Source organism: Solenopsis invicta, chromosome 6, assembly GCF_016802725.1.
Source record: "Solenopsis invicta isolate M01_SB chromosome 6, UNIL_Sinv_3.0, whole genome shotgun sequence".
NCBI classification, from domain to species: domain Eukaryota; kingdom Metazoa; phylum Arthropoda; class Insecta; order Hymenoptera; family Formicidae; genus Solenopsis; species Solenopsis invicta.
The window spans coordinates 19,846,159-19,874,068 of NC_052669.1; the positions used below are offsets into that span (position 1 = coordinate 19,846,159).

The window sequence follows — 27,910 nt, forward strand, 5'->3', positions numbered from 1 at the left end:
ATAGGTGCTCGATTACATTCGTGATTTATTGATCGGTACAAATGGGCGCAATTAAATTAGCAGTGAACGAAGTTGCGGTACGCAACATTTCTCCTAGCGAATTTGGGTGGATGCACTAGTGCGCACAATCTGCAGGCTGTTGTAGGTATACGAATTTAGCTATAAACGTCGAAATATATTACAAGTAATTGCTTTAACTGAATAAAATTAATTAGACTATAACAATCGCATTACTTGACTAACATTCGTGATGATTGTATTTTATTTTACGAATATGTCCTGTTTCAAAACAGCTCCTTATGCTATTTTCATTAATAATATATGAATAAACATTATGTAATAAATATTTATAATAATTTTAAATTACGTATTTTAACAGAAAATGCCGAGATTTATTAAATATATCATCAAGAGAGTAGTATTTAAAAATTATTAAAATATTAATAAAATTGTATTTCGAAATATTCAGTAAGGGAAGGTGGGGCGAGATTTAATGACCTGTAGTTAACGATGAATAAAAGTTATGAATTTAATGATGAATAAAAGTTAGGTTTTCATATACTCAACAAATCATCTTTACTTCTTAAATATTTTTTGAATATCAATCTTAAATAAATTTTATTAAAAAAAAATAAAAAAAAAAGACTTTTTCTCCATCTTGGCCTCACGGATAGAATAAGACAAAGTATCCCCGTGGACAAAATGAGATACACTTACTATGATTTAATACTAATGTCACAAATAAAAAAATGAGATAGTCATAAGGAAATCATAAAAAAGTATAAATTATGAATAACGCAGTTGCCTACTTTGCTAACTCGTTTCAATAACTGAGGGATCGCATCAAATGCATATGTTCGATTGTGATTTCTGCATTTAAATCGCGTGGTACAGGGGATATCGCGTCTTATCTCGCCACCTTCTCTTGCTTCACCTTCCTCTATTATAATGAGATATATAGCAACCGTTTCTAATTGAGAGTTCTAATAGAAAAACACATCATTTTGGTTCTCAACAAGGAATACATTGTCTTGTTCACCAAAATCTATATATAAAAAGTATACTTTTAAAATTTTTTGTCTAAAATTTATAATTTTTAGAAAACCATAGGAAAACTACGCACTTTACAGAAAATAACAATGTGCTCATTAATACGACGTGAAATGTTAAAAAGAATGCGAAATTAAAAATCAATTTTTAAAGTTTTTAAAAAGATAAAATTTTTTTCCAAAATTGTCCCCCCCTTCCAAAAAAATGAAATTTTTGATAAATCGCAATTTGTAAACCTGCTCCTCATACATTCGAGATCCTGCGTACTACGCAGTGTCTTATCGCGCGAGTTGAGCACGGCAGCTTTCAGTGCGTATTTAGTGCAAGCAAGAGCCGAATTCGCCGTTCGTCAAAATCCTCTTACATGAACCCGACGACGCCGCAGGCGACGCGCTCGCCCGCCGATCCGGTCTTCAGGCTCTCCTCGGTGCCGCCGCGGCCGAGGTCGTCGGGTTTCGCGTGGATCACCAGCGCCCTGCCGATCGCACCCCGGACACCCACCAGGCTCAAGTAGTGATCCATGCCGTCGATATGCGCCACTCCGTCCTCTCCGACCTCAATATTGCCGAGATCGCCGACGTGACGTAACGGATCGCTCGGTGCGCCGTGATTCACCTGAAACGTAATCACTCTTCGTTTACCGTAACGAAGAGTGGAGAGGGAGTGCGTTATCGCGGGGGAGATCGCGATGGCTCAATCCGCGAGGTGCGAGGCTATCAATTTTCGCTAATCGTGTCGCATTTGCATTCAGAGAGTTCGATGCGGCAACGGTAAACAGGTTTTTTTCTCCGAAACATCGAGGGATTTAAATTGTTTTGGCTATGCAATACTCAAGAACTAGTCTCTTCCATTAATAACGGTAAATAGAAAACAATGAAAGAGTTGTAATTAATGCCACAATTGTCATTTTTTCTTAAAAAATAAATACTTCGCAAATTAATTAGAATTAAAAAGATTTTAACCATTATAAGGTTTCATTATTATTGATTCGTTACTATCGATTGGTTTTATTTTTCTTTAAACTTTAGTGCTTAGTATAATTTATCAATTATAACAAAAATATTTTTTTTTTGTTCAAGTTATAGAAAGATTTCTTTATGTTACATATTAGTCATCTTTTGATTCTGTTTATTCCATTAACAATAAGTGAAATCTGGAACGGTAAAAATGTTGGCTCATCTTAACTCGCATCTCTGAACAATGTTTATAAATCTATAAATTTTATAGAACAATTGGCGCGAGATAGATGCGGGAACGACATTGTAACACGAAATCTGCATCGTACTACTTTACATGTGGCGAAAGAAAAATACTTTCTTATTCATGTTCAAGTAAACTGATCGCAATGCGCATAATTTAGAATTGCAGCGCTGACGTTACCATATACGGATTGAAATGCGGACCAGCCGAACTGCAACCTTTCCTCAGATCTCCTTTCTCGTGCACGTGAAACCCGTGCAAGCCCGGCTTCAACCCCTCGATCGTGCCCGTGACCCTGACCCCCTCGGGATGCTGCTCCAACGTCAGCATCCCTCGAGGTCCATCTACCGGCGAGCCATTCTCGTCGAGAGCTTTCATCTCCACCACGGCCTTTAGACCGACTGCCTGCAGATTAAAAAAAGGTCACGATTTTATTTCAAATGTCAATATTTATTTTGACAGGAGAGATCAAATAACGAGATTTTATTCAACCAAAAAAAAATATATATATATATAGATGAGAAGCGTTTCGAAGTAACAGATATATAGCGCAAAATTCGTCTGATATATTTACATATACTAGAGGTATTAAAGTATTCTAAAGATTTGTGAATATCTCGAAAAGTTTTACAGGAATTCATAGACTGGCGACTTTGAGCAGAACGAAAATCTACGCGAGCGAGTATGTACGGAAGCAATTTGTTACAGCTCGATTATAGCTCGATTAATCCATAAATGCTGCCGCGCGAGCGAAGTCCCGCGGGAGAACGTGAAGACCGGAAATTGATAATGACGCGTCCGCGTATCGCGTACGAGTGATACGCCATGTAACGCACTCGGGAACGGTGTGCTATCTAATTTCATCTGCCTACTGAATCGCATCGGAGTTGCGCCACTCGCATTCACCTTGATTCACCTCGCGCGACTCCCCGTGCGGATGTTGAGTCTTATCTATTTTCTCTTCTTCTTCTTCTTTTTGGGTTTTTTTTGGTTTAAAGCGAGGTTGTGGTTTACGGATAAAATCCGCAATTACTAATGCGACCAGGGGTATAATCTACGACGACGATGAAGCGGCTAGAAACTACGCGCAAGGTCGGCCGAACTGAATCGTCGCTTCATTAGAATTGCACAGGGCATAGGCGACGAGCGACTACCGCTCGTAGTGAAAGCGTCCTCGTGGCATAACGATGCGCACCAGTCGGCGTCCTTCGCGATGTTTAAATAACTTAATGGCTAATTATGCAAATTTCCGTGTATTAAAGATGGGCTGTGTAGTTAATGACTAATAATAGAGACGCGCCGATGGACGGCATCGATGAATTGTATCGCCACGTTCGTCGCGGAGGATGAAGAAGTCACGCGCGTGGAAATGTTTATACAAGGTGCACACGAAGAAAGAGAGCGATCCTGCACAGATCCAGCGTAGAGTGTCGTTTAAGACGTATATACCGCGTACGCACCGTCTCGGCGCTCCAAACGAAATCGAACACCGAGAGAAAAAATTCCTAAATTTTAATAAATATTTATTAGAATAGTACCAATAAAATATTTATTTACGGCACATAAATATATTTACTCTATAAGAAATAATACTTAAATTAGTGGTTCTTAAATAACTATATATTTACGTTTAGTAAATATTTCACTAGTACTAGTCGAGTAAATATTTATCAAAATTTTGTAATTTTTTTCTTCAGTAAATAAACTTGTATTACAATATTTACATTTTTAAAATATATTACATATTAATATATTTCAAAGTCTCAAAAAATTTCTTATTTTTCTACAAAAAAAACATTAAATATTAAGAAAATAGAAAAATCGTCAGAGATTTCCAAAAGTGTTTGTAAACAATATTACAAAATAATAATGAACAAATATATGTGAATACATATCGTTAGATTTATCGATGCAAAATTTTGTTCGTATTAATAAAAATAAGTTAAGGTAACTCGTTTTCCTTCATGCGCCTGTATCCCGACACAAATAATAAATTATTACATTCTACGCAACTCTCGTCGTGTCACTGTCTTGTAAGTAATGTCGAATGACAGATGATTGCTACTTCAATAACGTTCGACGGAAATGTTGGTAACGGCTGTTATTTGCACGTGTAGCTATAAATATGGCGATACCGATTGCAAGCATTGAGATTTACCAGCAATCACATATCGAGTAGCGAAATTACACCCTAAGTTTAATCAAAGGAAATTAAAGATCAACGAATGGCGACGTAAGAGAAGTAGCTCCGTTAAAGTTTGGAGGAAAGTGAAAGGATGTTCACTGAACATTTTCGCAAGTCCAACGAGTCCAACGAGATTACGTAATTTATTTCAGGTCACGATAAGATCCGTGTAAGAATCAAAACAATTGAAAAAATAAGTTTGACCAATTAATAATTGGCAATTATCAGATAAAAAAATCAAAACTTTTCTTTTAAAGTAACGTTATGAAGAGATTAGTGACTTGAAATTTTTTTTCTCAAAAATAAAAACTGAAAATATTTCTTCGTGACTACTACAATAATTTTACATTAACATTATAGTATTACAGTATGTATTTTATAATAATATTATAATAACGATACAATATGAGATTCAATATTTAAAAATTAAATTATATTGCACAAATATGTTGCGACAATTTGGTGATTAATAGACGATTATTATCAAGTAATTAAGATCGAATTTCAATCTTGTCAATAATTACGTATACAGAATACTTATAAAATTTGTTCCCTTAATATTTCGGAAGCAGTAAAAAATTATTAAAAATCGCAAAATACCCGTTTGATCATTTTAAGGGGAAAATTTAATTTTCTTTTAAGAAGGTTGAAGGAAGAGATAGAATGGCCCTTCAAAATGATCGAACACATATTTTTTATAGTTTTGAATCTTTCCCGAAATATAAAAAACGGGAATAAATTTTATAGACATCCTGTGTGTAAAAATAAGTTTGACCAATTAATAATTGGCAATTATTCGATAAAAAAATCAAAACTTTTCTTTTAAAGTAACGTTATAAAGAGATTAATGACTTGCAAATTTTTTTCTCAAAAATAAATTACATCACAAATTATCGCAAATTATAGACAATAAAGAAAATGTAAGCAAAAGAAAATAGAAAGTTATCAAATATAAAAAAAAAGTTATTTATATAAAAATCGTATTATTAAAAAAATCATTGATAAAAAAAAGTACGCACGAAATAATACGGTTCCATGTAGACCTCGTAGAGATCGCTCCTGGTTCCAGGATAACCCGGTAGACTCCTGATGAACAGAGTCCTGTCGTTCACCATCGATCCCGAGACCGCCATCCTGTCCGTGTACGGCCGGGCCCTCGTGATCGCAATCATACCGATCAGTATCGACAGCCGCCACATCTCACGAGCTAGGTGTCTCGAAGGCCGGAAGAATTTATCAGCGATTTGGTCCTCGCGAGGAGTCCTCCAAGTCGATCGGAGGATAAAGCGGGTCTGACGGCAGGACCCGACGGCGTCTCCGAGATCTGCCCGCTGTGTTTCTCCTTCCTCCTCCTCCTCCTCCTTGCTGTACTACCTCCTCCTTCTCGACTCGATCGCCACAAGATCTGGCAGCCCGAGATTCATCCACTTCTCACGATAACGATCTCGGAGCCGTACCGATCAAGGAGGGTACCTTCGGGACCACCGCTCTTCGAAGACTGCTCTCCTCGGAACAGAAGAAGAAAAAGAAGAAGAAGAAGAAGAAGAAGTAACAGCGGCAGCAGCAGCAGCAGCAGCAGCAGAGGTAGAACTAGAAGCCACCGGTTCGATTCCCCATGGCGTGTATTTATGCGTTGCGTCATCGGCGAGTCACGACGAGGACAAGGCAGGTTGTACCTGGGTGCCAAGCTCGGGGGGGCGCCATTAACACCAGGGGGTCTCGATCGCGGACGAGCGATACCGATTTAACGAGACGCGATCTCGCGATTGCCTAACCGCTATCGGCCCGCGATCGGCGCGTCGGTTACGTACGCGAAACGCCCGTTGCCCGTTGATCCCTCCTTCTTCCTCTTCTCAGACACATCAGTTTGGTGCTAGACGTGCATCCATGCCGCATGCAGCTGGCCAATGCACGTGGCCCGCGCGCGAGACTTATAGCCAAGTGAAAGCGAGACGTGCCCCGCGGGCACCTCTCGCTGCGGGCTGACGGATCGCTCATATTCCGCGTTGATACCGCGGGGCTAATCTGGACACAGTCATCTAAGTAGCTTCGAGGCAAACGCCTCGGAAAAACTGCGAAAACCGGGACGGACAACTTGCGTGGTTGTCCAACCGGAACGGCAATGGCTGCCGCGTGAACTTCACCGTCCTGGAGGGTGGTAATCGATCTGAGTGATTTTCGGAATGGGAATGGAATTACAGAAAGTAATGGAATGAATGAATCAATTGCGCCCTTGCACGTCTACTGACTCCGATGTATCGTTATAATTTACGTTTAATCTTGATTTCTGATCGCTTTACCCAGGTAACGCGTGCAAAATGTTTCAAAGACGATTTATAATGGAGTCCCAGTATAACGTTCTTATGAGCTAAAATGTCTATCCAAAACACGTTACGTGAAACGTTTTTTTTGTAGCAAAAATACGTTTAAGAAGTCATTATAGAAATCTGTATTCTAATTCTCTGTAAAAATGTTACAAATAAAATTCTTTCGACGAATAATATTGAATTATGTCAATAAACAGTATCAGTAACTGATAATATTTCATCAGTTAATTGAACAGTAATCGTCAGTTACTGATATAGTAATCAGTTTATTGAAACACTTTATCAGTTCTCTTTTGTAAGAGTACACTGTGCACAGAGAAAAAGATTCCTTTAGACTCAATATTTTTATTTATTCGACTGAAATTTGTTCCATTGAAATAACATACGCTTGTACGAAACATTATTTGTTCGAAAAATTTTGTTGTTTCGTTAAAAAAATCTCTATTATTTGACAGAGAAATAACAGTATTATTTCAAGTAATGTCTTCCAACCAAATAATATATTATTTGATTACAACTATACAAACGTTGAAATAAAAAATTTATTTATACGAAAATAACAAAATATATTACTTAGTCAAAGATATTATATCTTTTGTTTCAAACAAATAATTTATTTAAGACAAAGATATATATTGTTTTAAATTCAAATAATTGATTCAAGCATTGATTTGTTTGGACATTCCAAATAACAAATTTGAACACAATAAAATTTATTAAGTTTGAAAAAATTGTTTTCTCCATTTGTCCACTACATATTCGAATCTATATTTAATATATTCAAAAACGTATTAGCAATCGGTGTTTTACCATTTTTGCGTATGTCACATGATTACAGATGTGTATAGTACATGCGTTAAGGCTTGTAACATAGAAAACTAGCTGTCCGTATATTACGGCGATGATCTGCTGAGTCAGTAAAGTTCTAAGATATTTAACAATTTTTTTCTGTGATATTAAAATGAAATAAAAAATTTATATAACTATACACTGCATCTTGTGATTGATGTAACTCTCGTCACAAAAAAAATGACAGGGTTATTCGAATCCCACGACACCGATGGAAAAATAATTAATAACGCCACCGGCAAAATTCTAAGCTAACGGTACTTGACTAGAATATTAAAACGAGCTAATGAGTCCCATGAGAATTCGATACCTCCATGGCTACTTAATCGATTCTTTCCCGTTATCGTTGAAATTGGCGTTTTATTACATTTTTGTCAGAGAAGGTTTAGCGAATTATTCATACAAATCAGACGCGAGCTTCATGTTGCACATCTTTTCCGAGTATTTCAAGCGCCAGGGACGGAGACTTTTGATTTTTCTAGGTGTAGAGTACCTCATCAAAACAGGAGGGGGGGGGGGTGTAAGTAGTTTCAATAATTATCGCTTTTGTTATATATACAAAATATATTTTCTGTATATATTCTTTTCTACGTAGGCACCATAGTCAGATTTTGTTTTTTGTCAAACCACAAATTTTTGAAATTTATCAAAAATTAAAATATTTTTTTTTTTTTAATACTCCGAATTCTGGGTGTGGAATTCCACGCCCACGGGAGCTTTGGGTGTGGAAAACTCCACACCCTCCATAAAGAAATCTCCGTCCCTGCCAAGCGCGGTATGCGAGTTTTACTTACATAGTTGCAATCATCCGCATTTGCATGCACGAGCGAGAACCGAATGTCGCCGCGGCCGCGGAATCGCAGTAACGCAGTATTCACGGTGCGTGCTAACGATCCACGAGAGGAGCGTTCTTCAATTCCGAAGATACCATAATAAGATATCCGTTCCCAGGAAATGACGCCGCGCGGTGCACCGGACGACGCGATGCGTCGCAGGATTTTTAATCGCGTTAAAACGATGATGTACGATTATGCGCGACAATAAAATTCTCTCGTCCGTGGAAAACAACGAGAGACAGCGAGACGAGCCGGCAAGAGGAGACGGAGGAAGGGACAGAGTAGGAGAAAGAGAGAGAGACGAGACGGCGGCTGTAGACCCGGTATTACATCCGAGTGTAGGTCAAGCACGGCTGGATAGAAATAGTAGGCGTCCTCAAAGTGCCTCGACAGACGCAATTCTTTGCGAATGATTTCGAACGCGTCACCTGACAGATTTGGATTGCAAATCTGAGGGGCCTCAATATTCAGTGACAGAGAACACGAATGTCGCCGTTAAATTCGTTATAAGTAATTTGCCGTTAATTGGCGGAGAGGCGACGTTAAATATTTAAACGAAGATAATGCTAATGAAACTTGTTTTACACTTTCATAAAACATAAAACTGGGTTTTTCTGATTATTTCCGATACGCGACGGCGTAATGATTGCAGTTGACCTTCGCGACGCGATTATTAAACCGATGTCAATCGTCGTATGTAAATTGTAATCTTCATTCGAAAATAACATAAACAAGGGAATTTTGTCAAGTGAAATCTTTTTCAACATTTTTTTTATTAATAAAATAGTTAAAAATTGAATAATTAAAATTAATGAAAATAATAATGCAAACTTTCATCAAGTTCATATTTTTATCGATAAATCGTGAGATGATAGGATATAGATTCTACATACAGGTATAGAGTTCTAAAAGATGCTGTCTACGAGGCTTTCTCTAACGTGAGAAATTAACACAATTACTCATAATTGCGTCACGATTGGCACAAATTAATGATTTTCCTACAAAGTTGAGATCAGCGATAATAATACGTAAACCCTTTATTTTCTACAGGAGTTGATAGAGACTTTCTACGGCGAGATATTAATCTCCGCTTGAATGTAACATAGCGTCATTGTGGTTGTCGAAGTTCACCTTCATAGATATTTCGCGATATACGTTTCAAAGATTGACAAGCAATGTTGGAGGCTCGCGCCTCGAAACGGCTAAGGCAATCTTTATCTCGTGGTATAGAAGAGATCCGCAGGGTCAAGGCGGCGAACCGTGAAGGTGCGCCGTAACACCATGACGTCGGCGTCCACGCCATTGCCACTTTGCAACGCATCCGTGCCGCAGGAGCGCGGAGTATGTCAATGAAAGGAATCACGGTACCGGAGCGGAGATTTGTTTTCGCGCTGATCGACAAGGATTATTGCGCAAGAGGGCCTTGTCAATCATCCCGTGTTCGTAATTGGCGATTGGTTTTAATTATCGTCGTCGTTTAAATCGAGTCGCCGATCTGCCACTTGGATTTAACTCTTTCGCACACACCGAGAGAAATAAATATCATACGTTCAGTTAAATAACGATCGAATGAAATTTTTTGTTACTGGCTACCAAAAACTTGGTTACATTCAACGAAATATTTGGTCGCGAGTTGTATGAAAACTGAAAACGATTGTTTAATTAAAACAACTGCTATTTAGTACTTACAATTAAATTCATTTGATTAGTATTTAATTAAACGTTTGATTTATTTCATCAAATATTTTTCTCAGAATATCCGAGTAGCCGAAGAAAAACTCTAAATTTCTTTGTGCGAATTGCTTTTAAATACAGACTGGAGATTTTTGGACAATGCGTTTTAACTATAGTCAGTCCCAATAGCGTTTATCGAAGGAAAAGAACAACGGAGGAAGAATTTATTGTGATTATATCCGAAATGATATCTCCTTTAAGAAGTTTATTCATGCGATTAAGGTGAAATTACCTCGTTTTACCTAAGAATGGGAAAACCTAAGCGAAGCGTTGTGCAGCGACACGCGATTCGATCGCAGCACGGTCTGTTTATAAAATCAGTTTACAAGGCCTGTAAAACCTTGGTGCCATAACGACTAATGTTGTAGAAGAGGGGAGATAAGACACGAGGTGTACACGTAGGTATGTACGTACGGACGGTCTCTGCGATCGTTTAAAGAAGGTGAATGTCGTATAGCTGCTCTCTTCATAGGTTTCAGTTTCTTCTAACCAGTGCTACTGTCGACGCGTTGTTACATTTTTTCCTGCTCGCGCTATTTAACTTGTTACTCAATTATTCAACATATTCGACTAGTGAGTTTTTTTTTCGTACTTTATATTGCGCGCGTATTGCGTTACGTAATTGTAGCACACTTAGACGTTTTAGCGTGTGAAACTCGCGGAAATGATAAAAAAAATTCAAACATTGTCCTTTCTCTTATCGCGTGACCGAAGGATATTTTTTTCAGATTATATTATCGCAAGAATAATTAGACCATGATTCATTCGGGTCATTATAATGCAAGTTTTTGTTTGATTTTTGAACCCACGTGAGAATTGACGTTTGTTTTTCATTTGTTTCTTAAGCCAAATAGTAGATAAGACCGTGGGTGTTGAATATTATCATGTACAGGGGAAAAGACGAAGACATTTTGATTACATTAGCCTTGTCGTCAAAAGGAGATAGCATACGTAAGTTTACTTATTGCGCGTCGTTTTTCTAGGCAGTTCGTCGGCAGGCCCCGCGACCGAAAGATTTTCACGGAATATTTCTCACGAGTGTGGAGACTCGCCGTTTTGCCGGCGAGAAGACCGAGAGAATCCACCGGGAAGCCTGAGAGGGGATTCTTGAGAGGGGGTCGACGACCGATCAGGTACACGCGAGAGCGGCCCATCTCTGAAAAGGAACCGACATTAAAGTCACTTAATCGCAATAACGGCGCCGGTGACGAGAGAGCGACTCTCTTCTCTCGTCAGTTCTCTCGCGACTCGCGTCTCCCTTTCGGACTCGATTCTCCAAGTTTCTTCGTTGTTAGACGCAGTCAATGCTCGACGCTTTGAGACGCATGATCTACGCGAGTGTGCGTCGATAACGTGAGTCACGTAGTGAAGCGATATCAAGGAAAAAACAGTGTCGCGTACGCAACTGTCTGCGGTAGACGAGCCTGAGTCACGTGGAGGCAGCGGTCTTTGGTAAGGTAAGCAGCTGAAGAAAGTTCTTTTTAAATTCATTAAACGTTTAGGTCGTTTCGATCTACGTTAAAAATAATCGAAACGACTGTAAATTGTACGCGTGCCTGCGTGAATTAGAGAAAAAAAATTTAAGAATCGAGCATACAGTCCGTGAGAAGTAAATAAAATTTAAAAATGTGTTTAATATTAACGTTTCAAAGCATATAAAAATTGTGTGAATAAAATTATATTTTTATTTAATAATATATTCTTTATATTAGTTCATTTAATTTATTTGTTATTAAAAATTAAATTATTTTTTTCAATATTAACAAAAGTCTTATTTTTTGCGTAATTACTTTAAGCATTCAAGATAATTTATACAAAGTTTTTGATTGTAATTGTCTGTTTATAGTTATTTTGCAAATAAATAATTTTGTTTATTTTACAGAACTGATTTAAAATACTTAAATGGAATTAAAGAACTATTTAAAGTACTTAAATAAAAAAATTTAAATTTTTCCATTATTTCTTATTTGTTTATTAATTATATTTTCATTAGAGCACATGTCTATTTTCTACTAAAATGATTTTTTATCCAGATAAAAAATTGCCGCCAAACTTTTTCTACTTTTAAATACAATATAAAACTATCTGTAGTTTTTTCATAATTTTTTTTATGTTTTGAGAAATGTCCTATACATCCATAAAAGGAGAGCTGATTGATCCGACAAATATCTTAGGAAGGAGTAATAATACGCTGAGTAAATTACAATTAATTAGAATTTTAAATTATCAATATTTCAACTTTTTACATTTTCATTATTTTTTGTTTTGTAAACATTTTTTAGAAATAATTATTACGAAAACGTTTAATAAATTATTATGCATAAAATATGAGATGCAAATTGTTGCTTGAAGATATACTTTTTCTGTAGATAAATATATTATTCGGAAAGATAATATCTGTGACTCATTTCTGGAAGGGTTGACTCAAGCTGTTTCAGTAATGACCTGTATAATTAGACCGCATAATTTTTCTCGTGCACTTGTGAAATTTTGCACAATTGCGAGCTCGATTATCTGCTCAGCTTGCGAGAGGCATCTGTTAACTTTGGCTTAAGCTTATTTGTACTTTTCGCAGATGTTCGCGAAGGTATCTTGAGAACGCGAACGAATGTTATTAATACATTGCTACATGATGCAATCATTACATTAATATTTATAACTGTACTTTTATAAACGTTAGATAAATGCAACTTCGATATTAAGGCGAGTTAAACATTAATCACACGTTAATATATACATCGAATTTTATTAAAAATTGTAATACCAGTAATAACAGTCCGTTTGAGATTTTTCCTTATATCTGATAAATTTATGAACATGAGCGAGGAAAACGAAACGAAATACAAAATACGAAATATGTCGTTCCTTTTCCTACTTTATTTTTTTTATATTTGCAATGCAATCAATAAATGCATCGGAATTTCATTTTATTTTTTTCATTATTTAATTGATATTTCCTGTATAATTTAAATTGCTAAATTTTCTGTTTGAATAATGTTTTAACGTATTTTAAATCTAATTGTATTTCTATTGCCATTTTTTATTGCGTGTTGACAGACACATTTTTTCAATATTTCTTAGTATTTCAATTATTTACATTTTTTCCGGAAATATTGGATTCACGGTAGAGATAAGTCTCACATTAGAAAACACATCAGGTGTAGAAGCGCGCATGTGTAGGAACGCAGCGATTATCTCTATGACTTATTTATTATGTGAAACACTCATTGTTAGACGGCATCGCACACATTATAATGTACTGTAACACGATCGTTCCAGTGATAAAATGAGACTTCATGCCTCGTAATCAAAAGACTTACATACACCTGATTTCATATTTTTCAAAACGTAGCAAACGAGTCTTTCCAGACTTATATACTTTCCACAAGTGGAAAACATTTCTAGATTCTAGAAAAACTCGTTTGCAGCCCCATGATCGATCTTTCTGTTTTAATAAATGCATTACACTATTAGATCTTTTACTCTTTCATTTTCGGTAATTTAAACATTTCGACGATTTAAACAATCCGAAATGATTTGAGCGAGAAATTACCGGCGTGATAAATATGAAAATTTCGTAATAGTTTCTTTCCCGAAGTTTGAACGTGTTTTTGTTGACGAGTATTTTTATAATTTAAAAATTTTAAAAATTAGAATATAAGTGTTTTTGTTCACGTGTATTTTTATAATCGAAAAATTCTCAAAATTAGAATTTAAGTATGGGAATTCTGTTGCGGTTGATAAACGGGACGTCAAAGATTCCTCGGTTGAGAATTTCCATCCGAGTACCACGGAATAAAAATCATATCATAATCTTCGCGGCGGGTTTTCCGTGTTCTTCTTATTTTTTGATCTGCAGCGTGTCTAGCGCCGTTCCGGTGAGCGACAGCCACATTAACATTCGACGTCGACGTCGACGTTTTACGAAGTCACATGGCTTTTTATTTTTCCAACGTATCACGTCGGCCAGAGTGAATATCTTTGCGCTCGCGCCACGCTATTTCCGAGCTCAAACTGGTTGTAATTGTTGAACGATTGCGTTCAACGATGAATACGCGCGTGCAATTTCTGATCAATTTCGCAGGCATTATATTACATCAATCATAATAACTCGAGGATAAGTTTACTGTAATTGAACGAGTATCGGACCGAACGTTTCTTACGCGGCATGTAAAATCGATAAAATCGAATTTATTACTGAGCAAAAGTTCCTGAATACAATCATCGTATCACGAAAATATTGTAACACTCAATTCTTATTAATCACAGTATTAAAGTGCTATTAATTTAATTTAAAAAATTAAATAAATCAAGTACTAAAATTAGTGCCGAATACAATTAACATTACAGAAACAATCGTGATTGAGTTGTAATAATAAAAATAATTTAATGAAAATCAATAAGTAGAAAGCAAATAAAACGTTCTTTAAATGTAAGATCGAGTTCAAAAGTTATTCTTCGAAGACTTTTAACTGTGTGTTTGTTTCGCGTTATTACACGTGTTTATTAAAACTTACAATTAAAATGTAATTTCTCTATAACGCATAAATGAAACATCGATATTTGCATTCCCTCGGAGCTCGGCTTGATACGGGATCTAGACAGAGCGAGCGACGTTTCCCGATTTTTACAGTTACGGAAGCGCCACTAATTAAATTTTCCGTCTATATACACATTCGGCCGGAAATAATAATTACAAAGTTTCAATTGTGCGAAACGCTGCTGCGTAGCCGGACTGCCAATCAGAGCTCTGCAAATGCAATATCCGGTTTCCTTTATAAAGAGAATCCAGGCACACAAAGGAGACTTCAATCCGAAGCACCATTATCCCCACTCCGTGGGGATGCGCTATAAACGTCCATCAATCTCGTTCGATTCACTTAAAAATATATCTCGATCGCTCGGATTTTTGCCAATACGACGGCAATAAAAACTGGCGCTCTTTGGAGTCATGGATAGTTCTCTCCGATCGATCGAACTTCAATAACACGACATTCTTCTCAAAATACGATTAAAAAAATTTAGCTATTGTGCATTTACAATTAAATAACTTTTAGACAGTACAATACGATTGTTTTTGACATGCAGAAGATAGTGAAAAGTTAAAAGATTGTCAAAATTTTCCAAACATTTTTTTTACTTCAAAGTATCCGTTATTTTATTAAAATTTCATACAATAATTTTGTAATATAATAGTAATAACAATTGTGCACTTTGAAGAAGTTTTTGATATTCTAATAATCTAATTGAACACTCTGTGATGTTTCGAAAAATCCAATGCTCATATTTTTCATTGAGAAAATAACAACACAAGTTTTTGTGAAACAGTAAAAATATGAAAAATATATGTTTATAAAATAATAGCAAAAAAATTTCACTCATAAATCTTATCTGATATTTCACAAGAAAAAAAGTTCCTAAAACGCAATTCGCGGAACGAAATAAGTTTTGAAAAATAATAACTTAAAAAAGTAAATAATTTCCGAAGCGGCTTGATTATATCACAACATCATTACACCGCACGATTAATCGCGACGGCGAAGATATTGCGGGGAGTTGTGTCAGTTATAATCGGCTTTTGTCGAAGGATGAAGCGAGACGCAACGGCGAATTATTTCTGATAATAACATCGTGAGCGTTGTCACACGTTCATTTTCAGCACGATAATTACGCGATAACGAACGTTACTCCATGCTATCACTTACGTGTTGGCTTTGAGTTCACCTCAACCTAATATTGATGATAAACGTGCCCGGAGGGATATGAGTACGTGTTTTCCCACTTTGCGTTTTAATTAGGCAAAGTGGAGCATTAGTAACACAAGTATATGAATCATACGTATTACCTACATTCACGTTAAGATAAAAAAAACTTTAAATGGAATAAACGTGCAAAGCAGAACGCAAAAAAACTGTACATTGTTAACAATAATAATAAACAAAAAACCGTTATCTTTGTTTCTTATTTGTCTAAGAATATTTTCTCTTTTGTTTGTAAAGTGAGATTGTGTAGTCATTCGGAATGTTGTAAGTATTACAGTTACTGTTCAAAAAGTAAAATGCATGTTGTCTTTATTTTAAAAGAACCTTTTTGAAAGAATCACGCATGAAAAAAACGAAGTTGTCTAAATCTTCTATTTTTATTGATATTACAATATCAATGGAAAACTTTGCGATCTTGATGTTTTAAGGGATATTCTGGTTTAAAGCGCGAAAAAATTCGCCAATTTTTAGAATTTTTTTTTAAGGAAAACTATTGCATATATTTTTCTACGCTTTTACACAACTACTTGTACATATTTAGTAAATGTCTACAAATTTTGGTACTGAATATTTAATAGTTTTTATGTGACGTAAATTTTTAAAATATTCTTCAAGTTGACTAACACGCTTTCTCAACAATTTTCGAATATCTCAACAATATTCACTTCAACTTCTGCGTATATATAAAATACATGTTTGTTTATCGCTTGAGTTAAAATTATTGCGATATCTATAAACTAAATATTTTTTTCATGTATGTTAAGTTCAATAATAATAATTCAAATATTTGATTTTTAGTTCAGGCAATAAACAAACATTTTAATGTTAATAAATTTCCAAAAATAAGCGTTTTAGCACTCAATAATAATTTCTTTAAAAAATATTAAGTTTTAAGTACACCGAGAAAAAAAAAGTTGTTAATTTGACTAAATTTTTCAACTTGATCAAATTTCTTCAATGCAAGTATATTTATGTAGTTAAGTTAAATGTATAAATATTAAATTGAAGTTCAAGTATATTTTATATATTGAAGGGGTGCGGTCAATTTGATGCTACTTTAAAGCATTTGATTGACTAATGACTAATGAAAGAATTTCACGATCAATCAAGAATGATTCAAAACATTTACAACGTTGACCGTCACCTTGACCGTCCTACATTAATATTCATAAATACTTGAATTGATGAAAAATCAAGTTGAATAATTTAAACAATTTAAACAAATTTTTTTCTCAGTTTTATATCAAGTTAAAATTAAGTATATTAATTAGAAATATAATATAAATAATGGAGAACAAATAAAAATAAATTTATTAAAATAAATTCTACAATTCTGAAACATACTCTGTAATCGATTTATAAAGTCAATATTTACCTCGCGTAGTGAATGAAATGTCCATTCAATGCCGAGCTCGGCAAACCGAGACGCTTTCACGCATGGAAACGACAAGTTTTAAAGTTCGGCGGATTTCTTCGCGAGTTGTTAATGTGCCGCTAATAATGCTAATTTCGCCCTCGCGACGACGGCAAGTTTCGTCTACGTTCCGTGACACACTTACTGCAGCTAGTTACTTGAACGGATCGGAGAGCTCCGTTCGTGAATATCTAACATGCTTGTCACTATTATCCTATTAATCTAAATGGCACGTATGCCGTGCGACGTGTTGCTGGCTTCCTTGTAACAGTCAGCTCTAATCAAAACTAAGCTGCTAACACCCAAGTCGATAAACACATACGAATCTACGTCGACTACGATTTGCGCGGTTATTAATTAAATCAATCGTTCGTCGTTTGTCGTTCCTATATAAATCTCCTATTCCTTAGATTTTTATAGTAAAATACGAAATCTCATCGTGATAATTATCATTATTGAGTTCTAAAACGCCTATTTTTGGGAATTTATTAAAATTAAAATGTTTGTTCATTGCCAGAACTAAGAATAAAATATTTGAATTATTATTATTGCACTTAACATACACGAAAAAGAAAAATTAGTTTAGATATCGCAATCATTTTAATTCAAGCGATAAACAAACATATATTTTATATATACGCAGAAGTTGAAGTAGATAGCTTCAAAAATTGTTGAAAAAGCGTATTGGTCAACTTAAAAAATATTTTAAAAATTTACGTCACATAAAAACTATTAAACATTCAGTCGTACTAAAATCTGTAGACATTTTACGTACAATGAACGATATTTCATAATATACTCTTTTTTTGCCTTTGATAGGTGTTAATCTTTATCAGGCGTTATCCCAAACGCCAGACTTATATTTATTTGTCACTTTGTTTATTTTGTAACAGCTTGTTACAGCGTTTCGCCGGTCCCTATCTGCGGCTGATAATTACGTTGCCGCGAAATTATCGTTACGTTTTAGAATATCGCAGTTACACTTGATTGGCTGAATTGTTCGTAAGAAGCCGCGGCGGCACGCGGGGCCCGGCCGGGGGTCCAGAATCTTCCGCTATCTTCGACGGTCATCCGGTCGCCGGTGTCGTCGGTGCATGATCATTTACGAGATACTTGTTCGCGGTTGATTTGCCTGCATTGTGGGTGGGGGATTCGTACGGGGGTACCGTGCCGATATAAGCGGAACATGGGCCCAGCATCCGCAGTCAGCCAGTCAGTCAGTCATTCGGTCATTCAGTGTGCTCGGTAAAATACCCGCTCGTCCGGTAGGTCCCTTTCACTTTTCGTGTGCATGCTCCTCCTCCTCCTCTCTCTCTCTCTCTCTCTCTCTCTCTCTCTCTTTCTCTCACTCTCTCTCCCGGTCGATCTCGGGTATCGCGCCACGAAACTGTCCGCGGCCGCGACAGATGTACCGCGTTATGCAATCCGATTTGCCGCGCGAACGCGAAGCGAAACGCGTCACGTAAGATCCTCTTCGTTTCGATAAATCGCGATTTTATCAAATTTCGCCTCGCTCCCGAGTTTATCTCGCGACTGACCCTGTGAGTTTTCGAAATTCTGCGCTGGTGCATGCGACTAAAATCGTTCGGAGGTCAGTTCGATGTTCGGTCGATTATTTTTTTCCTCCGTTTTCTGTTTGCAACGTGATTTCGAAATCTTGAATTGGGATGAACAAACAGTTGTTGGAAACGAAACTCGAGTTGTAGATATTATTGCAATGTCGATAATGCAAATTGATACTTTTGTACACATGGAACATTTCACAGATATAATGTGCAATGCAAGTAGTTCAATATTGCTAGAGGAACTTATGATTCTATATGTCATATTACTATAAAGAATCGAGAATGTCAAATACAGTGTTGTTGTTGGGACTGCAAAACTATAGCAAAACCGACGCGCATATCTGACTAGAAATAGTCCGCCAGTATAACTCGTTGATCCATAACGTCAATATCATGCACGCGGTATAGATACGTTAATGTTAAATTTAGTAATTACTTGGTCAATTGCGCGATTCATTGGGATTTATTGACAGAGATAGCAGCTCAAATTAAACTTTCATACATTCTTAATTAACTGCAAGCTTTCAATTAGCTTTTAACTAACCGTATAATTAGTCAAAATAAGTTTTGCGATCGCTCATAGAAAAAATAAGAGAATATCAATATTACATTTTTCTTGGGCGTCTCGAAATTGTTTGTAAATTTCCACTATTTATCATTTCATTGTATCAATAATATAAAAAATTATATTCAATATAGAAAGTATCATTATACTTTTAAATAACTAAAAGTAAATTTCCATAATTTTCTTTTTCAATCATAGGCCAATATTTCATTCTCGAGTCTTTTGTGTTTTTTACATTTCAAATTTAAACGTAAAGAATACTTCTATACTTGAAACTGTGCACATCGTTTAAATCCGGTTTTGAAATTACGCTGCAAAGTCTTCTCAATTTAACTTATAATTCCGGGAAATATGGGAACGTAACAAAGACGTTAGCTATAAGTCCTGATTAGTCTAACACAATATAGAGGCAAGCCGATGGACATGTCGGAGTATATACATGACGTGTAAAAGCCGGTCCCGCGCCATGGAAATACATCGGCGTCCGTGTGTATGTACCTGCTCGGCGTCCGCGAGACGCGCCATCAATTCGCGCGGTGCTTACGTTAAAACGCATGAATAACGCTGATCGATGAAGTCGCGCAGGTGTTGTGAACGAACACCTTTCGCGCGCCGTTCGATCGATATTTCCGCGGAAGAGCTCCGCGCGCCGCTTTTCTCTCGTCGCTTTTCTCTCGCCGTGTTCACGGTGCTTTTATTCACCTCATGCGGTATCCTGTCCCGGTCCGTCACGGAAAAATTCCGCGACACGTACTGCTGAATTGGCTCGCACTTGCACCGGGCTGAGCAGTTGCTCCTTGGACCGTGAACTTTCCAACCGGCGTTCGCACGCATATATGCATTCCGCAACGTGCCAGCGAGTTGAAATAATATATTATAATTGACGTAGTAATAATATACTTGAGATAAATTTTTCATTATGTCACAATAACTTTAACAATAGTTTTGAAATGATAATAACTCAGAAAGTACACTTGTGAAAGAAAAATTATTAAATTTGAATAAATGTTTGCTTGAATAGTTGCAATAAAATATTTGTTTACGGTACACAAATATTTATTTAATAAAAAAATAATGGTTAAATTAAATTATTGATTCTTTTATTAAATAAATATTTATTTACGCTTAGTAAATAATTCATTGCACCTATTCAAATAAGTATTTATTAAAATTTAATAATTTTTTCTCTCGGTGTAATCACATCTCGAAATTAATAGGAAATTTATTCTATTGTAAAACGCTCTTGAGGGACAAAGTACCAGCGTCTTATGCTAATAATGTCAACAAGATGCTTTCGAATCGAAAAAAGGTGAAGGTGAGATAACAAGCCAGTTAGAATATATAAAAGAAAGACAATGAAACTGATAGAAAACACTTGGAGTATTTGCATTTCTTCTTTTGTAAAATGCAAGCGAAATAATGAGATGAGAAAAGTGTTTTTGTTGACGCCAATCATATCGGGATTGACAAGAAAGTCTTCGAGTTATGCTCGTATTCTGTGAAGACTGCCGAGAAGAAACGTGCAAATCGATAACAGCTTGAAACAAGGGTCAACAGAATTTTATAACATACCAAGAAGGAAAGTTATATTTTCCTTGTTGGCAATAAAGCAAAATAAGAAAGAGAAAAGATAAACTCTGCCAATATACATGTATTTCATAAGAGCGGCGTAAGATTATCAATTAAGGAATATTAGTGAATAGGAATATCAGTAAAGAAATAGCAATAAAAATATTCTTTGTCAACTGGTAGCAGCAAGGAGGAAAGTTACATTGAAATAAAGTATAGATGTGGGTATAGAACCCGGAATATCCGATGACCCTACGTCAGATATACGATAATGTCACTTTAAAGCTTTACATAAATTTACATAATTTTGCGAATTTTGCATTTTGCGCAAGCTGCTTACGTAAACCGTTATAAAAACATTAAATGTTATAATGAATTAGTAATTGAGCATCTTGAGTAATATTTGATGACTCGCGTCCAATCCTCGGTACATTTTACAAAGTTACGTTGTTATTAATGCCAACATGGAAATTAATGTGAATCCGAGATATTTAACTCTATATTTAACTCGACATGAATATATGTTGTTTTTGCAAAATTACGTAATCTTGTTAATTTACCATAAGCAAGAAACTCAGGTGTGCCGTTAGAACGTAATTCGTGTATATCACGAAGGTCATCTAACAGCTCAGACTAATAATAAGAAATAAATTGTACATGTGTGTATACAGTTAACACATCGAACACATGTAATAGGGGAAAATAAATAGCTCGCTAATTTGATATGTCTGACTGATCGTAATACTTTTCGATACTACTGAGTGATGTGAAAGTGACTTGACCTTCACCTGGTCGACGCACTCGTTTTTCAACCACGCATGTCGCCTTTTGTAAGGATTATACTCGTATATGTAAGCGGTTCGCTTTTCTGAATCGTACCACGGGTCGCGCTTCGAAAACTGCGTCGCATGGATTATCGATTAGTCCTTTACGTACGAGGTTACAGTTAGTTAATATTAATCGGTTCATCTGACCGACCTCCGCATCGATTAAATTACAGTTGCGTACGTGAGGCACATGCAAATGGACCTCGATCCATAATCGAAAGTTATTAATCTATTCTTAATAGATATTTCATAATAAATCGTTTGATTACACAAATACAATTTTTGCAATTGCTTGAGCATTTACTTTTTCTTTTCCGGACTTGAAATTATGCATGTTTCGTAACAAAACGCTTTTTTATTAAATGTTAATATAAAAAAATATATATTTCATAAAGATTATTATTAATAATATTATTATTAAGAAAGTATATGAAATACTACAGCCGTACTTTTTAAAGTAAATACTTTTTTTATATCTTTTTTTTATATCACTATTTTATGTTAACAGTAAAACAAAAAATATTTTTTCACTAAAGAATTTGAAATTGTTATTGTAATATGTATTAGCTTAATAAATAATTGCGGTAAAGGTAAATAAATGGGCTTTTAAATGAGTAGATTAAAATAATAGATAATTCAATTCATATTTATTCTGAAAAAGAAACTAAATATAAGTAACAAATTCTTTAAGAATGACAATTTGATATGTGTAATATTGTAAAAAACTTCTCGTTTAGTTTTTATAATATCACATATATCAAATTGTCATTCTTAAAGAATTAAAATTTATTACTAATTGTCACATTATTTAAAATAATTACTCCCTCAAAATAACGACAATTTTAAATAAAATATATAAACGTAGCAATATATATATATATATATATATATAATGTAATTGAAAATTAGGTGAATCAGCGTGGGTAAAAGTGCGCGATCACAAATATTAATATTACAAAAATTATTTATTTATTTTTAAATTACAAACGTTTGTTAAAACGAACGAAAATAAAAACGAACGTTTCGACTCGCTCTGGAGTCTTCTTCAGCGTATCAATAAAAAATAAAAAATTTTAGCCGTCATCAGTCACCGAAAACGGGAAGTAGTCAAGTCACTAACGGTTTACCAAATCCGTATAATAAATGCAGATTTGGCAAACCGTTAGTGACTCGACTATTTCCCGTTTTTGGTGACTGATGACGACTAGAATTGTTTATTTTCTATTGATACGCTGAAGAAGACTCCAAAGCAAGTCAAAACGTTCGTTTGTAATTTAAAAATGAATAAATAATTTGTGTAATATTAATACTTGTGATTGCGCACTTTCACTCGCGCTGACTTTCATTAGCCTAATTTGCAATTACTAATTGTTTTAAATTTCAAGAGTCCTAAACTAATTACTTAATCGTTTTTTATATATAATCTATTTTCTTATATATATATATATATAATATATTAAATGTATAATATACATACTTCTTAATATATATATATATATATATATATATACATACGTACATATTATGTAATTTTGACGTGTCGTCAGTTTTCTGTTATTCTACTTACAGCCCAATACGCACGATGATTCGAATGATTGCGTTACTAGTGGCAGCTGTAATTGCTGTTTCAGCTACACAAGCGGAAGAGGTATGTACAGTAATTCGAATATTGCATGTATTAATCCATCTCCGCAGCAATAAATAAACTATCAATCGATTTTCCAATGCATTATAATGTATGACGAATTATTACCGTGACGAGCGTTGATTGTAATTGGTAATATGACATAGTTTCAAATTGAACAGCAGTCATTACGTGACATTCGCGTAGAGAGATTGTAATACAATGAATAAACCAGAGATTGTATAATGCGCTCTTACAATCAAACGTTCTATCTTTCACGAGTTTCCCAATCAAAACTTTTTTTCAAAGGAAACATTTTATTAAAGAACATTTCAAAAGTTGAAAATAATTTTTAATTTTCAGAATATTTAACACTAAAAATCAAGGGCCCTAAAAGATTAAAAACTTTGAAAGAAGATGATTATTAATTTCCTTCAAAAAAATGTCTGCTTTAATTAGATAGTTTCTTTTTCTACTTTTCAAAAGTATTTTATAAAATATTACTGTTAATAGTTATATTGATTGCATCGAATTGGCTTGATTAGGAATTGGTGGCAGTCGTTCGTTTAATGTCATATTCTTCCTCGAGAAATGTCACGGGTAATTTGAAGATCGTTCAGAACCCCCGGGATGGACCGGTTACTATCACTGGCAAGATCTATGGACTCACAGAAGGGCTACATGGTTTCCATGTGCACGAGAAGGGAGACGTGAGCATGGGTTGCATGTCCGCAGGAGCGCATTTCAACCCTGAGAACGTGAGAATTCAACAACAACTAATTTTCTCCTTTTTTATTATTATAAGTAAAAATTGCGATTTTCTTTAAATTGTTATACATAAAAATTAATTTGTAATTAACTTATATTAATTACAATTACTACATCCTTTTAGAACATTTTTACATTTTTGATAAAATTCTATCTCTTGCCGTTCTCATTTTATGATAAAATCCATTGAATGTTCGTTGACTCATCTGATTTATAGTCTTTCATTGACTGTACACTTAATATGACTAATGAAAGACTATTTAATGCTAATTTGTCGACTAGCTCGGCTACATACTGTTAATCCGTTAGGTCACTCACGGCGCGCCGGAAGACACTGTCAGACATGTCGGCGATCTAGGAAACATCCAGGCCGATGCTGCGGGAGAAGCAACAATAAATATCACTGACAATATCATCTCGTTGAAAGGATCGAACAGCATCGTCGGCCGAGCCATAGTTGTGCACTCCGGCGAGGACGATCTTGGCAAGGGCAATAACTCTCTCTCTTTGACAACTGGAAATGCTGGCGATCGTTGGGCCTGTGGTATCGTTGGCATCGAGTAGGTTACCGTTTCACGGATACGTTTCATTTTTATTTGCGCTTCGTGTTATTTCATTTTTATGAAATTTTCACAGGATACAAAACTTACTGTACATTATTGGCTTTGTGTAGCGCGTCTATCCTTCATGACGCAACAGTTTTCAGATTTTCGATGAAAAGATATGAAGATTCTTTACTTTTGTTTGCTTACTGCTTATTTGTCGCTAAATATTTATCCGTTCCATCATTGTTGTATAAACGCCGTAGGTGATAGGCAAGAGCATTACAGATAGCAATGAAAATCATATTCGTTTAATGTAGTAAATGTTCTTCTAATGCCGTTTGTAGTATCGCTTATATATCTTATAATTAATATTAATATTAATATTGTATTATTAATATTAACATTATTACGTGTAATGTAAGTAATATTTCTGTTAATTGTTACATGATTGTAAATATAATATTAATATTACTTACAACGTCGATAATGCTCGCATTTTTCCTCGAGAATTATCGAAAGCAAAATTAAACGGCCGCACCTCATTGTGTTCTGCACATTACAGAAAAATCTGAGGTACTTCGAAGGAAAATGTCAACGGTCGACGGAGAAGAAACAGAAAGGATCGATGCCACCCTGTAGATTTGATTAGTATTCGCTCCGATTAGGACTGAGACCTAATACTGTTGATACGTTACTTCCTGTACGACTCTTCCTCTATAAAATGCTTCGTCGTATATACTTTATGTGATTTGAAAGAGTATTCTGTCGTTTGTAATAAACTGGGAAATAGATGTAGAATTATATAGTAGGAACGACACATGCGCTATATATATATATATATATATATATATATATATATATAAATGTAATGTAATTGTCTCTTCGACTGTTGATTCGTAGCGTGTCTATCTTTTGTATGTAAACTGTTGATGATACTTTAAATGTTTTGTTCCTCTGTGTTTCCCAGATACATCCCTTCTCACATTTATTTTGTCCGATCGCTTTTTTTTGTGTTATACCGTAAGAAAAATAACAAATAATATTTTAGAAAATATATTATACGCTATGAGCGCAGTACGTTAGAATGCACCTTTATAAATTATTTCACAATCACGCACGTTCAGATCAGAAACGATAAGCGCGCATTATGCACTTTCGCATAATTAGAGATGCCGGTTAATTTGCGTTTTTCTCGGAGTACGTTTCCACGCTAATAAAGCGGCGCCGTGATAATACTTTGATAATTTACGAGCTTTCTCCGCAAAATACAAATAAAGTCCGGAAAGTTAGTATCACCGTTTTCCATAACGATTATTCAAAAATAATATTAGAAGGATCGTACGATAAATATCGTAAATTTCGCGCTTTACATTAGTTAACAAAAGTTGTTGATATATTGTCAGAATACGGTAAAAGAATTAGAATACATGCTATAAAAAGATATTATTATTAAAATAAAGATATTATTACTGGAAACAAAACAAATTTTGTTAAAGAGCTTTTTGATGAACTTTTACGTTGCTTGGCACAGAGTTTTAACCATATCGATCTTTTTAATGTATTTTATGTTTTTACCTTTGTGTGTGTGTGTGTATGTGTGTCGTCGCTGCTCTATTTGCTGTCTGAGTAATAACAGTGAAAAAGCATTAATGCTTTCAAGAACACTTACGTTATTTGTTCTGCTTGTGACTATGCAATCGCAATATGATCCATATATAATTTGCAATTTAGATTTATGTGATTACGTAGAGGGTATTTCATTTAAATGTAGACACAAATCTCAGGTCTCAACGTGCATTATTGCACGTAATTAGATTTACGGCAGGCGATGCGCGCGGCTTGCGGCGCAGAATTGCGTTGCTTTGAATTTTTCCAATTTCCAGAAATACCGGTAATATCGGTAATAACACGTGTATACCTCGCGTAATGTTGCACAACTCAATTAGGAGTACAATTATCGATTTTTGTTTTAATGTTGCTTCTAGGTCGCCGTACGCCAGGTGGAATTCTGGTTCATTTACTACGCCGAGCGTATCGATCCTCGTGATATTCTTCCTCATCGCCACTTATCAACATTTCAAGTTTTAACGATCCCTCGGGAGCTCCATGTAATTTCGTGTCTTGTTCAAAGATGAGTAAATTACATTTGCATCTGCATCTTGAGCTAACGAACGGCGAGAGCTGCGATTATCAATTATTTGTCAACAATAGCAACAATCGAGTAAAACAAAATGAGTAACAAAATTTTGAACGACGCTTACAGCGTCGCAAAGTAGCGTAATGTGCGGGCGATCGGTACGATAAGTCGACGAGTAGTTCGACTTTGATTGTAGGTATTTATAATCCGTGAACGTTACACTATCCGCCCAGATTGATACATCGAAAGACATCCCAATAACTTTAACTTAAATTAATGAACAACGAAAATGTTCATAATTAATATAATGTTGCGCAATATTCGTTTAGATATACTTAATTCATCATAAGTCTGAACGAAGAATTATTTACTTATTGTGAATTTGCAATATTGCGTCTACTTAATTAATTAATTAAGAAATACGTCCAATATGATTGACTTATAAATGTTATTTGTTATAGGATAGTCAGTTACACATTTGTATCCTTAATATAGTGCTTAAAGTTTAAAGCTAATACTATGATTTCTTCGTGTTCGTAAACGCGCACTTAATTTCGCTGGACAAGTCTAGGCTAATTATATTCATCGTTTACAACTGTGCTCTTCGATCTTTTTAAATATAGACACGTTAACCGATTGTATCACAAACTTGTATTCTGTGTACGACTTTTTCGACTGACGTCTCTTTACTGTGAATGCTTTTACAATGAAGCTATGTATGTTTGTTAAAATAAAATTCTTGATGTAAAAATTCCTCTTGTCATTAACATGATCTGTCTCAAATCTAATCGTTAATATTAAATTGTCGAGCCACTACTTGTTGACATCAATACAATAACGTACTCAATTGATTTTACTACTGTAAATATCGAGCGTGTACACGAGCAGAATGGAAAAGTTTCAGTCGTGCAGCATTGAACTTTACATCGTGGCGTGTTATCATTATGCATTGT

At 35.1% G+C, this 27,910-nt stretch overlaps 2 protein-coding genes across 4 annotated transcripts; one reads left to right on the forward strand and one right to left on the reverse strand.

Moving 5' to 3' along the window:
* LOC105204090 (superoxide dismutase [Cu-Zn]) lies at positions 1–17,775 on the reverse strand. The gene is made up of 4 exons (XM_011173136.3): positions 17,319–17,775; positions 5,455–5,941; positions 2,431–2,655; positions 1–1,665 (listed from the first exon to the last, which is right to left on the reverse strand). Exons 2-4 carry the CDS (start codon positions 5,632–5,634, stop codon positions 1,411–1,413), a joined length of 660 nt encoding a protein of 219 aa, XP_011171438.2. The 5' UTR covers positions 5,635–5,941; positions 17,319–17,775; the 3' UTR covers positions 1–1,410.
* LOC105204089 (superoxide dismutase [Cu-Zn], chloroplastic) lies at positions 11,411–27,692 on the forward strand. Of its 3 annotated transcripts, none has more exons than XM_039450259.1 (5): positions 11,411–11,638; positions 23,453–23,531; positions 24,053–24,265; positions 24,585–24,835; positions 26,806–27,692. In XM_039450259.1, the coding sequence occupies exons 2-5, from the start codon at positions 23,466–23,468 to the stop codon at positions 26,906–26,908; spliced, it is 633 nt and encodes a 210-aa protein (XP_039306193.1). In that variant the 5' UTR covers positions 11,411–11,638; positions 23,453–23,465; the 3' UTR covers positions 26,909–27,692. The 3 variants fall into 3 exon arrangements, with proteins under 3 accessions (XP_039306193.1, XP_039306192.1, XP_039306194.1); XM_039450258.1 differs by lacking the exon at positions 11,411–11,638 and adding an exon at positions 18,478–18,622; XM_039450260.1 differs by lacking the exons at positions 11,411–11,638; positions 26,806–27,692 and adding exons at positions 18,479–18,622; positions 25,383–25,905.
* Positions 27,693–27,910: the final 218 nt, after the last annotated feature.